This window comes from Talpa occidentalis, unplaced genomic scaffold (genome assembly GCF_014898055.3).
Source record: "Talpa occidentalis isolate TD23 unplaced genomic scaffold, MPIMG_talOcc4v2.1 talOcc4.17, whole genome shotgun sequence".
Classification (NCBI taxonomy): domain Eukaryota; kingdom Metazoa; phylum Chordata; class Mammalia; order Eulipotyphla; family Talpidae; genus Talpa; species Talpa occidentalis.
This window is the reverse complement of record NW_023601754.1, coordinates 53,646,405-53,659,268: the sequence shown is the minus strand read 5'-3', so window position 1 is coordinate 53,659,268 and position 12,864 is coordinate 53,646,405. Positions and strand designations below refer to the sequence as shown.

The 12,864-nt window shown below is 60.8% G+C and overlaps 1 protein-coding gene across 2 annotated transcripts in view; it reads right to left on the bottom strand.

The window, feature by feature from the left end:
• CPT1A (carnitine palmitoyltransferase 1A) overlaps nt 1–12,864 on the bottom strand; it is a 32,822-nt gene that overhangs the window by 16,513 nt on the left and 3,445 nt on the right. For both annotated transcript variants that reach the window (XM_037517424.2, XM_037517423.2), the window contains exons 2-3: nt 4,418–4,571; nt 2,864–3,003 (exon numbers count right to left, since the gene is read on the bottom strand). In XM_037517424.2, the coding sequence (XP_037373321.1) occupies nt 2,864–3,003; nt 4,418–4,558 (281 nt within the window). In that variant the 5' untranslated portion in view covers nt 4,559–4,571. The remainder of the gene's footprint in view (nt 1–2,863; nt 3,004–4,417; nt 4,572–12,864) is intronic.

The window sequence follows — 12,864 nt, the reverse complement described above, 5'->3', positions numbered from 1 at the left end:
CCATGACAAGGGCTGGCCTCCAAGGGCCCCACAGCCAGGATGTGGGAGTGCGGGGGGGGGGGCCTGACCCGCCGCTGGGGAGCGCAAGCTGGTGTGGCTGCTGGGAAGAGGCCTGGGGCTTTCCTACACACCCTGAAAACAGCCCGCAGTCCCCATTTGTGGCATCTACCAGAGAGCACGGGCTCAGAACGGGGGCGCTGCCCCCCACAGTGGTCACTGTGGCGCCATAGCCAGGCCATGGAAGCGCCTGGACGCTCACTGAGGATGAGGTGGCCGCGCCACCTCACGGGCACCACCTGGCTGTAAGGAGACGGACCCCCGTTTGCGAAAATGGAAAGAACCTGGGATGATGCCAGGACAGCCAGACAGAGGACTCTGGGTGACTTCACATAGATGGGAGGACTGAGGGGGTTGTGGGTAGTTTAGTTTTGTTTCCCTTCCAAAACCAGAATCACAGCCCCCAAAAAACTTGTGTCTGATCTAAGCAGGAATACCAGTCATGAAGGAGCGGACGTGCAAACTCTCACGTGAACATAAACCCCAAGAGAGGAGAAGTCTTCACCAGCTAAGGGGCGCGGTTCTCTTAGGCAAAGGAGAGTGGGCACGAGCCGGCGCCGGCTTTGCTTTCGGTTCCCGTCACTGGGAAAACAGCTACACACTCATAAAATAAAAACTAAACGTGCCTCAAATAGAACCACCAATAAACCTGAAAGGATCCCCAGCGTTTGGAAGCCACCAATTTCACATTTTATCAAACTTCAGTGACTCGGTAAAAATATTATGAAGGGGCCTCCCCAGTGGCCAGGGGTTGAGTCTCAGCACTATCACCCCACGGCCTGAGTTTGATCCCCGGCCAGGGAGCTGACCCACATGGCGCAGCAGACCTCTCCTGGCTGCCCGCTGCTCCCCTCGGCAGTGTATTTCATCATTCTGCCTGTTCTGTTCCCCACTCTGTCTCTGGTGCGTCCTCTCATCCCCTGCACCTCTGGCCTGCACCACAGTTATACACAAAATAAATAAAATCTTAAAAATATATATATATCTTCAAAGTACGGAGGTCTGGTGCCAAATGTGTGTTTTTCTAGAACCCGCCGTGTCTTGCTTCGGGGCGGCGTGACCTCTGGAGCTCCTTCCTGGGAGTCTCCATCCCCAAGCAAACTTGGAGTTAGGGTCCGAGAGTCTGTCTTGCACAGGGCCTGTGTTCTGCATCTCTAAGTGCTACGTGACTAAAGGAAGAGACAGACTTAATTCAGGGACACTCAGGATTTGTAACACAGATGTACATAGTTATCTTAAAAAAAAAAAAAAAAGCATTAGCTAAAAATCTTTCTTTTAAGAACTGTTTCTTCCGAGGCTGCAGAAGTGGACAACCAGCCAGCCATGCTCACCAGCAGCTGCAGAAGCAGTAGCCAGGGGATGTCTGATGCCCTGTCCGGAGGACGGTTCCAGAACATTCCATGAGCCTGGGAGACACTGGCCCTTAACCTGCTCTTTCTAAATTTGGGCCAGGGATGGCCCAGTTTACTGCCTTTGGTTTAGAAGGACAAAGAAACAAATCGTATCAACACCCAGATTATAACGGGCTTTAAATAGCCAGCCCCTCTAAACGTAATCCAGTTTAGGAGACAGCCCAGCTTGAGAGCAAATTAAAAGCCTGTGCTAAACCCACAGCGGGGGCCTCCCTGGTGGCCCAGGGGTTCAGTCTCGATATGAAGCTGTCCGCAGCCACTGCAGCACAAGTTCAATCCCCAGCCAGGGAGCTACCCACATGGCGCGGCAGACCTCTCCTGACTCGCCCGCTGCTCCCCTCAGCAGTGGATTTCAGTCAGTCTGCCTGTTCTGCTCCCCACTCTGTCTCTGATGAATCCTCTCATCCCCGCACCCCTGGCCTGCACCCCAGCTCTTGTATGCACAAATAAGTAAAACAAATCGGTAAAAAAACAACAACAAAAAAACAACCTACAATGGTTTGACCAGGAGCTGGCAACAGCACAGCCCAGGAAGTGAGGGAGCAGCTGTCTGCAGGGTGTGGGCCTGCAGCCCCTCAAGGACTAAAAAGATGGGGGGGATCGTGCAGAGGCCCCTGGGCGGCACCTGACCCTCACAGCACCCCACCCCATCCCCTGGCCACTGCTTCTGCAGCTGCTGGTGAGTGTGGCTGGCTGGTTGTCCACTTCTGCAACCTCGGAAAGCAGCACCCATCATGGGACAAAGCCTCAAGACGGGTTTCTAGTGTCCCTCCCCGCCCACCGTTCATGAGCAGCAGACTTCGGTGTGGCCAGGCGGGGGCGGGTGGGTCAGAGTGGCCAGCCCAGGGTTGGCACAGCAGTGGCCTGTGCCCCAGTCTCGGGGGAGCCTGAGCTAAGCACCTTTCAAGAAAAGCAGAGGCCCTGGCCCTTTAAATAGCCAGCCTGTGTTTATGCACACAGGTGCCTCCTGGCCAAATGTCTGGTAGAAGGTCAAGAACCTGTTTCTAAGCTCCTGGAAAGTCTGAAACCCCAGCAGAGTGTTGAGGTGCCTGCCCCGGGGGTTCTAAGTCACACACACGAAGTCAAGGGACCAAGGACTCCCCAGAGCACCCCTGGAGCTTCCTCTGCGCCAGACTCCAGAGCAGGACCCACATCCCTTACCCCTGCCGGCCAGGCCTTCCCGCGGCCCCAGCCTCGGCTGCCCTTCTGGCCCCGGGTCTTGGAGACCAGGCGGCAGGACCACAGGCCCCGTGCACCGAACACCAGAAGGGAGCAGACACACGGCAAAGCTTCAAAGGAACCAGGAGAGGAAGAGCCATTATATTTGCTAAAAAAGCCGACAGAACCAAAAGGGGCGACTCCCAGCCCACCTGCAGTCTGGAAGGGCTACTCACGTGGTGTCGAGCGTCCGGCTGATTCTTGCGATGATCCCCAGCGAGGGGTCGATCTTGGCATACATGGTTGACATCACACCCACCACCACGATGAGCCAGCTGGAGGGGCTGGCCGGGTACACGCCAGTGATGATGCCATTCTGCAAGCAGATGGGCCGTGAGTGACACCCCAGGACACACGCCGTCCCCGGTGGCTACCTGCCCCCACCTCCGGTGCCTGTCCTCCCGAGTCTGGGCCAGTGTCCTCCTCTGATCGGCCTCTGAGTGACCCCAGGACTGTGTGTGACGCCCAGACTCCCAGCATCACTGGGAGACCCCACCCCAACACCATCCTCCCACTGTCCCTGGATCAAGACCCCAGTGAACCCCACAGTATTGGCAGGAGACCTCACTCCGCATCTAGGATTTACTGGAAAACACTCCAGTCAAGGAAAATCTCCAGAAGGTAGCAGACAAGGGGGGCACGTGAAACACGGCTGGCAAGATACCCACAGCTGTGGTGACCAGGCCCGAGCAGTTGACCCTAATGGGCAGACACCCCAAAGACGCAGGAGAAGGGCTTAAAAAGAGGGATATTCTAGGGAGTAAAAAAATGCTACAGCAGATGGATAAAACAGAGGACGGCAGATGAAGTGTCTCTCTGGCTCCCTGTCCTCCCCTGGGGCTGACAGCCCGGAAGGGAAGCTCTTGGTCAGCCAGGCGGACCCTGCCCTGTTTACCCGCCAGCCTCGCCTCCTGGCTGGACAGCATGACCTTTAAGATCCATGAGTGACATGACCTCTGGTGGGCCCGATGGCCACCCTGGGCACCCAGCCCCTATCTCCCCAGACACCGGGGGGAGGGGGCAGCGGGGGGCGAGAAGGGGCCAGCCCTCCGCCAGGCCAGGCCAGGCCAGGCGGCCAGTCGCGCTTCCCCTGAAGATGGTGCCCTCTTCCACCTTGCTGCGGACGCCCCGGGGGAAAGGCAGGAGATGTGGCCCCACTGTTTCTGGAACCCCGGGCCCTGGGACAGACCAGAGGCAGCCATCCAGGCAGGCTGGCTCCCAGGGGCGTGCCCACCACTCTCCGCCCCTGGGCTTCCCAAAGGCCTCCTCTGGCCGGTGCAGCGCCAGGCGGCCTGCGGGGAGCTGGCGCCCTCGCCTCCCACCCCACCCACTCTCTTTTGAAAAAACAAAACAATTTAGAAACAAGATTAGAAAGCGCGAGTAAATGTCCACTCTTCCAGCTACCCGGATTCGAGAGAACCTGGGAGACTAAGTGGACCTGAATTTAGGGGCCAACTTTTCAACCTTGGGCTGTTTTATCAAGAAACCGGTCAGATTCACGGCTGCAGAGCGGGAAGCAATCCTCTTCCCGGGGGTGTCAAGGGGGTGCCGGCTCCAGGCTGCTTCTACGGACCCCTACTTCCCCCTGTTCTCCAGGGGCCCCCGGCCCCCCCCCTCAGAACGCCCAGAGCCCGGTGAGCCAGCTTGTCCCGCGCCGAGGCCGGGGGCCGGGGGCGCCAGAACCCCGGAGGAAAGTGAGTGCCGCGCGCGTCTGGACAAACATCTGAAACCTTGAATCTGATGAACTTCTTTTTCCAGGAGTGAAGCCCAGACAGATAGATCTGTTTCAGGGCCTCGTGGCTCAGGCGCAGGTCGATGCCATCTGGGGTGACGGTGAACTGGAAGGCCACGGCCTGGTGAGCTTCTGCCATCTTGCCCAAGCTTCTGGAAAGAGAAGGGGTGAAGCGGTGAGGGCGCCTTAGGAGGCCCCAAGGGAGCCCCGTCTGCTTGTACCTCCACCCTCCCACCCCGTTTAGCGATGTTTTGCATCAAGAGTCAATTCTGAGGCCCCTGTCGCCCCTCCCCCATGGCCCAGCTGACCACAGCCACTGCAGGGAGTCCAGGGGTGACTGGCAGACGCCAGGCCCCTGGGGTTCCCACCCGCTGGGCTCCAGGCTCCAGGTCTGTGGAGACGCTCAAACCCAGCCCGAGCTCCAGACCCCAGACCTCTGAAAGCACCCCAGCGCCCACCTCCCGGGCCCTGGGACTTCACCCAGTCCCAGGCCTCCAGGCTCAGGCCCCAGCGCCACAGAACCCCCAAACGTCCCTGACCATCCCAGCAGAGCCAGGGCTCACCAGCGCCCACCCACGCCCGCTGACGCAGGAAACCGCCGGCCCACGGGCCCATCCCTCACCAGCCCCAGGAGAAGGCACAATGGATACGGGGCACGGGGTCCCCGCTTGGCCCTGCACCTGAAGCCGGACTAGACATGGCCCCTGGCAGGAGCGCAGGGGCTGGGCCTCTCACCCCAACCGGCAGCCCCTCGGCCAGTGCTGCCATCTCTCCCGGGCTCCCTCCCTCCGCCTTCCCTGGGTGAGGGATGCCCCAGCCCTTCCACTGTGTGTGCCCCAGGGCCTGCACCATCAAAAGGAAGCTACCAGAGGGACCAAAAGCCTGTGTTTGTTGTTCCCACAGCTGCTTTTCTTGTTTTCTCCCCTGTGAGCCTACTGAGCGCCTGCCCCAGGCCCACGTCAACGGGTGACAAGGTTTCACAGACACGATGGAAAGTCAAACTGGCTTGGCCTTGAGCTCACAGAACAAAGCACCCAACCCTCACCCGTCAGTTCATTCAGCACACACTTGTTGGCTGACCCCGGGGTGTCAGCCTCAGGAGCGGGCGCCACAGTCAGAAGGGGACTCGGAAAGGAAAGCGGGTGACAGAGGGGCCTCCCAGGTGACGTGGGAGCCCAGGAGGAGGCTCAAAGGCAGAGCTGGGCAAGGACTGAAGGTCAAGGGCAGGACGGCTGGGGTCAGGGCTGGGCGCTGGGGTCAGGGTGGGCAGCTACCTCCAGAGGGAGGTGTGAGGCAGCTGCGTGTGAGCCGAGGGCGGGGGACGCGCGCCAGGGCTTTCAGCAGGGGACCTGCCACTGTCACCCTCTCTGCTCTGAAGGCTTCAGCTCTAAAGACTGCTCGGGCCTGGGCATGGGGCAGGCCCAGTCAGAAGCCCAGTCCCTGGGAGGGAGCACGAAGGACAGGTGACAGCTTCAATCCCAGCCTGGGGCCCGTTGGGGAGGGGCAGGCTGGGGCCTGCACAGGAGCAGGGCGAGCACCTGCCACATTTGATGGGGAAGTGGGGGGAGGGGCTGGGGAGCACGGAGTGTCAGCACCGGGGAGGTCGATTGGGAGGGCTGCGGGCTGCGGAAGAGAAGCACGTGTCAGCCAAACATATTCCCCGGCAGAGCCCCCAGACACCCACCTACGAGCGCGCAGGCACAGGCAACACCCAGGTCCGGCCAGTTTTGAACAACCAGATGGCACCTGCACACGATCTCCAAGCAAACACTTGCTGCTGGTAAATTTAGAACGCGGAAGAGACTCCCCAAACCAACAGCTCTGTGTGCATTTCTCAAAAATCTGCACAAGTGGCTCTAAACTCTCCCAGCGCTCCAGGTTAATCCCCCCTCGGCCATCACAGCTGTCACAGTGGACACAGGCAGGCACCCAGCGCGCGTCCTGACAACCAGCTGATCGCTTCTTCCGCTGCTTTGTAAGTTCTCCAGAGGAAACCCGGACGCGGAAGGGGGATCTAATGCACCCTTGCAGCCGATTCTGTCCAAAAAGGTGTGTGTGCAGTTTTGCTCGGAGCTCTAAGCTCTCCTGGGAGACAGGACAGGGACTGAGTGTCCTTCCCAGGCCCGAAGAGCCTGGGAATAAATAAAGTGGGGACCAGACACACGGTGGGTTATGCACCCATAAAAGTATGGCGCCGAGGACACAGGCATGAACTCTGAAAGGACAGGAGCCAGACACAGAAGACCCCGGGTGGATTGTCCAGGACATGCAAATCGCAGGCACGGGGAGCAGGCTGGCGGTCTTGGGGGGTCGGAGAGGGACAGGCGAGGGGGATGGGCGGTGGCTAAGGGGAGGGGACTTCAAGTGACAGGAGCCTCGCCACGCTGCCTGGAGCCGGCTGCACGGGTGTCAGTCTCCTGACCTCCTGTGACGTGTGTCCTGACACTGCAGTACAGCTGTTAGGGAAGAACCGTTGCCTCTGGAGCCGGGGCACTGTCTCCTGAACTTGCGGGCACCGAAAGCTCCTCCTCAAAGACACAAGCAGGTGGGCAGGAGGCGTGTCCTCCGCCTCCCCAACGCACCTCTGCCCTGGTGCCCGGCCCACCCAGGGCTCCTTTGACAATGGCTGCCTCTCGGCGTCAGGAATGACTGTCCATGACTGTCTGCAGTTGTCAAATGTCACAGGTGGTATTTTTAGGAGACGCTAGTTCTCGTCTCTACGCAGGGAAACACTGCGCTGGAGCCCCGAGCTGCCAGGACGGAGTGACAGGGCACTCGGGCCCCCAGAGAAGGGCCCTTGGGGGCTGTTCTTGAAGGAGGGAGAGGCCAGCCCTGCCCTGCGCCCCTCCACGGGCTCCGCTAACCCGCCCTCAGAAAAAGACCAAGGTCAGAGTAAGATACCGCGGTGAGAATAGTGACCTGCTTATGAGCCTCCCTGGTGGCGCGGGGCGACATCTCAGCACCACGAAGCTATCGGCAGCCACTGCGGCCTGAGTTCGATCCCCCGCCAGGGAGCTGACCCGCAGGGTGCAGCAGACCTCTCCTGTCTCCCCGCTGCTCCTCTCAGCAGTGGATTTCAGAGGTGCCGCCTATTCTGCTCCCCGGTCTGTCTCTAGTGAATCCTCTCACCCCCCACCCCCACCTCTGCACCTCTGGCCTGCACCCCAGTTCTTGTATGCATAAATAATATATCTTTTTTAAAAATTCCCATCTCTGCCTGTGGGTTTTAGGGATTCGCCTCCTGGCCTCTTATGCTGCTGGTCGAGCCAGCTCCATGGCTCACCTAGGCTGAGCCCCCAACTGTGCCCAGGGCCTGCCCCCACAGTGGGGTGTCTCCTGCTCTTTTCTCATTTCCTCCTTCTTCCCTCCACGCCCCCTCCCACCAGGGCGCCTTCCAGTCCATTCTGGAAACACGGATCCTCAGGACCCTCCAGAGGCTCCACCTGCCCTCAGTCACTCCCTTCCTCTCTGGACACAACTGCCAGCCCCCCAGGACATGGACCCTCGCTCGTTTACGTCTCCAAACCCAGGCCCGGGCCCAGACAGCTCTCCCAACGCTCACTGTCCAATGGACAATTTGGGGACAATTCCCCGCCAAAAATGTCCTCCATCAAGAAGCGGCCCTGTCCTGTTTTTCAGGCATGTCCACCACCTCGCCCTCCTCGTCCACACTCAATTCCTTTTAGCAAAAATCCTCCCACCTTGGAAGTCAGCAGCTGGTCACCGCCAGGCAAGGAGACCTGTGCAGCCAAGTCCTGCTTCCCGGGGACAGCCTGGGGCTGCTCCCTCACCGAGGCCCCCCCCACCGGTTCCGCCCACCGAGGGGGGCAGGCAAGAGGCTAAGGAAAGGAGGTGAAAGGGCACAGCCAAGCCACCTACCCCAGTTCTGGCATGCCTGGGGAACTGCAGTGAGGAAATCACCTCCCTGATGTGAAATAATGAACCTACCCATAAGACAGTGACTTCCATGAAAACATTCTTTCCAGCAAGGGAAACTAACTGTTGTCAGAGGCTTTCGACATAGCATAGCTTGCAACACCCAGATAAGGAGAGAGGTGGTGGCCTGAGGGCAGAGCAGGTGGGGGGTGGGGAATGTGGGCGAGGGGGGTGGGCTCACAAAGCCTCATCTGTGCTTTCCGCCAGGAAGACACAAACACTCCTTCCGCCAAATCCTTTGGCACACGCTGGACAACGTGGCCTGTATTTTACATGCATGAACCCATTTCACTTCCATGTGATCCCGGGACGTGGGTCCGATCGCCACCCCACTTCACCCTCATTTTCCCCATTTTCTACTGAGAAGATAGGGCTTGTACAGGCTGCGTCCCAAGGTCACGGCCAGCAAGCTGCACAGCGGGGACTCAGACCAGGGTCCAGCTTGGAAAACTCAAGTCCGCATCTGCCCAGGTCAGTGGTAAGGACTCCAGGAAAAGTTCAACTTAAGGGCCTCCCCTGGTGGCGCGGCGGTTGAGCGCTGGGCTGCGAAGCTGCCTGCAGCCTCTGCAGCGCCAGTTCGATCCCCGGCTGCTGGTGAGGGTCCCACCTGGTGCCCAGACCTCTCCTGCCGCGCCCGCTGCTCCCCTCAGCAGTGTCCTTCGGTCCTTCTGCCTGCTCTGCTCCCCGCTCTGGCTCTGGTGAATCCTCTCGCCCTCCCGCGCTTCTCACTGTACCCAGTGCTTGTATAAATAAATAAATATAAATCTTTAAAAAAAAAAAAGTTCGACTTAAGATTCCAAAAATCACAACGCAGAAAAAGACGTCACTCTGGTGTAAGCGAAATGATGTGGGGCCACGGTGACTGCAGACAGGACGGGCGCCGGCCCCATGGTCCCCGAGGCTCCCTCCACCGCACCCCCCATGCACTTGGGACCCGGACTGGACTCCTCGGAGGAAGGGTCACCCACGGGACGTGGGGCTTCGCCCGGCTGCACCGGCGGGGCTACCAGCACAGCAGCAGCCTTCCCCAGGAGCCGCCACTGCAACACCGCCAGGGAGGCCGATTCTGCCCCCAGGACCGGCTCCCGTCCGCATGCCCAGAGCCCAACTCACACCTGGGCGGCCGCCCCACCAAGTGCTTCAGTCCAGCATGTCAAGGCCAGCCCCAGGAAGGTTCTGGAAGGGCAGCGGAGCCTGGGGGTTTCCCCCAAGACTGGCACATGCACTGGGTTGCTCCTTGCTCTCCAGGACCTAGTGTTCTGCTGTGACAGTGATGCTTAAGAGAGCAGCGGAGTGTGGGCAGACACGAGCAGAAACACGAAGGAAAACCAACAGGCCTTCTCCACATCAGGGCAGACCCCTGCGCCAGGGCCCCCTCAGGTGGCGGGGGCCTCTGGCTTGGCCCTCTGCTGCTCGCTCCTAGGTGTTCACACAAACACCGGTTCTCTCCCTCAAGCTGATGGACGCAAAAATGTGAGGCTCAAAGCTCACTTTGCATCCCCAGAGGGCGTCCCGCGCAGCCCAGGCTCACTCAAGAGAGGCCGCCTCCTGGGCCCCGCGCCCAGCTGGCTCAGGTGCACGTCTGCAGCGGGTGGGCCCGACGACACCGCACACGGACGGGGGGACTGGCCGCGTCGGGCCAGGTTCTCAAGGGAACTCTGAGTCACGCTTTTTCCTGCTCCTTTCAAAAAAGCAACACAGCTTCCACCTCCGGAGGTGCCATAAACATAAAGCGAGTTCAGCTCTAGGGTGCCCACATCACCAAGTCAGCGCTGGTCGAGCAGATAAACACCGGGAAGCGGCGCTGCCAAGAGGAGCGGGCCGGGCCGTCGCGGGTTGCAGCTCCATGCGCCAGCGCGGGGTCGGGCAGCCCCGGCCTCTGCCTCTCAGCACGCAGACCCCTAACGACCCGCACTGGGGAGAGCCTGCCCTTTCGGGGGATCTCCCTGAAACCACGGGCAGGTCGCCCTGCGTCTCCCTGGTTGGGTCCTTCCCTTTGCACCTGGAAGCCAGACTGAACTTACCAGCCACACTTGGGGACGCCACACGCAGCCCCAAACCCCGCTCACGGTGCGGGATCCTGTCATACCCCCAAATCCCCTTTCACATCTGGCCTCTTAACTGGATCAAACCCCCACGACGCAGGACGCTCATCAGAGGCAGCATTTCACAGACGAGGACAGGGAGGCCCAGACGTGGGCCGGGGCGGCGCGGACCCCGCAGCCTGAGCGCAGGCCCTGGAGCACACAGGGCTGGGTTCAAATTCAAACTGCAGTTCTGCCCCGTACTCAGTGCGGGGACCAGGGCCAGGCGCAGGCCTCTAAGCGGCAAGTGGCAGCGCTGGGCCGGCACAGCCCCAGCCCCAGCCCAGCCACGGGGCTAGCGCCCGACCCCTCGTCGGCTTTTACCAAGCGGGTGCTTCTTCCAAGGCGGCCTCAAGAACCGCGGGTGCTGTCCTCCCCGGAGCACCCAAAGCAGAGCTGTGAGTGCTTCCTAGCGCTCCTCAGGGCGCCTCACGCAGGCCACAGGGGTGTTGAAAAAAGGACACACCCAAACTCTACACATCAGATCTGACGGGAGATGCCGACACTTGAAAAACGTCCAGTTTATGATTTACAAGTGAATTATGCCATAAAAAGCAAAGTTTGATTGAAGCACTTGAGTCCCTACCAGCAAGGTCACCTCAGGTTTGGGTTTTTGTGCAAAACAGAGTGCTTTTTTAAACGTGGGGAAATTCTGGTACGAGGACTGGATTGACGGCCGAGCTTGACCCCTCAGAAGCCCAAAGGCCCTGCCCTCACCAGCTGGCTCCCAGCAGGCTCCCAGCAGGGCATCATGACTCCCCCAGAGGACGCGGGGACACGAGATCACACCACACGTGCTGGATGCGGGGTGGGGGGATCAGGAGCCGTGGGGCCGGAGGAGCAGCAGCCCTGACCCCCGCGTGGGGAGGGACTCGGCTGAACACAGGGCAGGTGGACATGGAAAGGGGCCCAAAGCTGGCTTCCCCGGTGAACACCCGCGCTCCCCGGGCCCCTGTCCCCCAGGTCAGGGGCCCTCGGCCATCTGGGGGAAAGGTGCTGCAGACACACTGCCCTTCCTGCCAATGTCCCAACGCCCGCTCTGCTCAGGGACTGGGGAGAAGATGACCTCAGGGCTGCTTAGGACGCAGGAACAGGTGCAGCTGGGGTCACGGGCGGGGAGCGGGGGAGGCCCTGCTCGCTGGATCGGGTGGAAGACTGAAGTGCCCAGAGCCCGCACCCCCTCAGGAGTACGGAGGCCGGTTTGCTCTTTACCTAAAGAACTCGGGGCCCCACCGTTAGCCGCTGACCCTCAGGAAGCACGGCCACCCTGCGTCCCAACCTTCCACGGTGGCAAATGACCCCACTGGACGGCCCGCAGGGGACACTCACTGAGCAGCCGTCTTCAATTATTAACTTGCAGACACAGTCCCAGACATAAAAACCCGCCGCGCAGAGGTGGAGGCGAGGTGGACATTCCGCAGCGCCAAGGCGCCGGCCGTCACCTTGCCCCAGAGGTCAGGCTGGCCCGGCTGGGCCTGCTGGGAGCCAGGGTCCACCGCTACTTGCACCAGGTAAAGGGTGAAATCGACAAAGTTCACCCAATATTTACTTAGGGTGAAAGGTGAAGTTCAGGAGCCGCAACAAAATATCAGACAGAGAAGAAAGTGTTCTTTACTGGGGTGAAGTAACAGATGAAACAGCGGGGCTCCTGGACCCCACACGGGAGGCCAAGCGGACCCGGAGCCCCCCCCCCCCCCCCCCCGCGGCTTCTCCGTGTTGCACGTGCGCGTGTCACTTAAAAGTGCTTCGTCCCCGGCCTCCCTGGTGGCTGCAAGGGGTTGAGCGCCGCACTATGACGCTGGCCGCAGCCTCTGCAGCGCGAGTTCGAGCCCCGGCCAGGGAGCTACCCACATGGCGCGGCAGACCCCTCCGGTCTCCCCGCTGCTCCCCTCCCCCCCGCAGTGTCCTTCAGTGGCTCCACCTGTTCTGCTCCCCACTCTGTCTCCGGTGGATCCTCTCACCCCCTCTCTGGCCTGTACCCCAGCTCTTGTTTGCATAAATAAATAGAAAAATAGAAAAAAATAGAAAATAAATGAAAGCGCATCGTCCCAACAGAAAGTGCTCGCAGAAAAAGCCCAGGACAGCGGAGCGCGAGGTCACGCCGCGGCAGGCCCGGGGCGCACCGGTTCTCGCGGGGCTCCAGCGCCCCGCGGGCGGCCCGTCCTCGGGGGTGACTGGACATTTTTCCCAGCAAGGAGCAAGCGCGGCGGGCAAGGTGCAGCGCCCGCGCCGCGCGCCCAGGGGCGCCCCCGCCCGCTCCCTGCGCGCCGGAACGCGCCCCGCCCGCCCCCCGCGCCCCGCCCGCCCCCCGCGCCCCGCCCGCGCGGCCACGTGACGGCCGCGGAAAGTAGGGGAAAGGTCGGCGGGCCCCGCCCCCGCGGCGCTCCGGGCCGGATCCTGTTCCGCCGGCCGGGCCCGGGCCCTT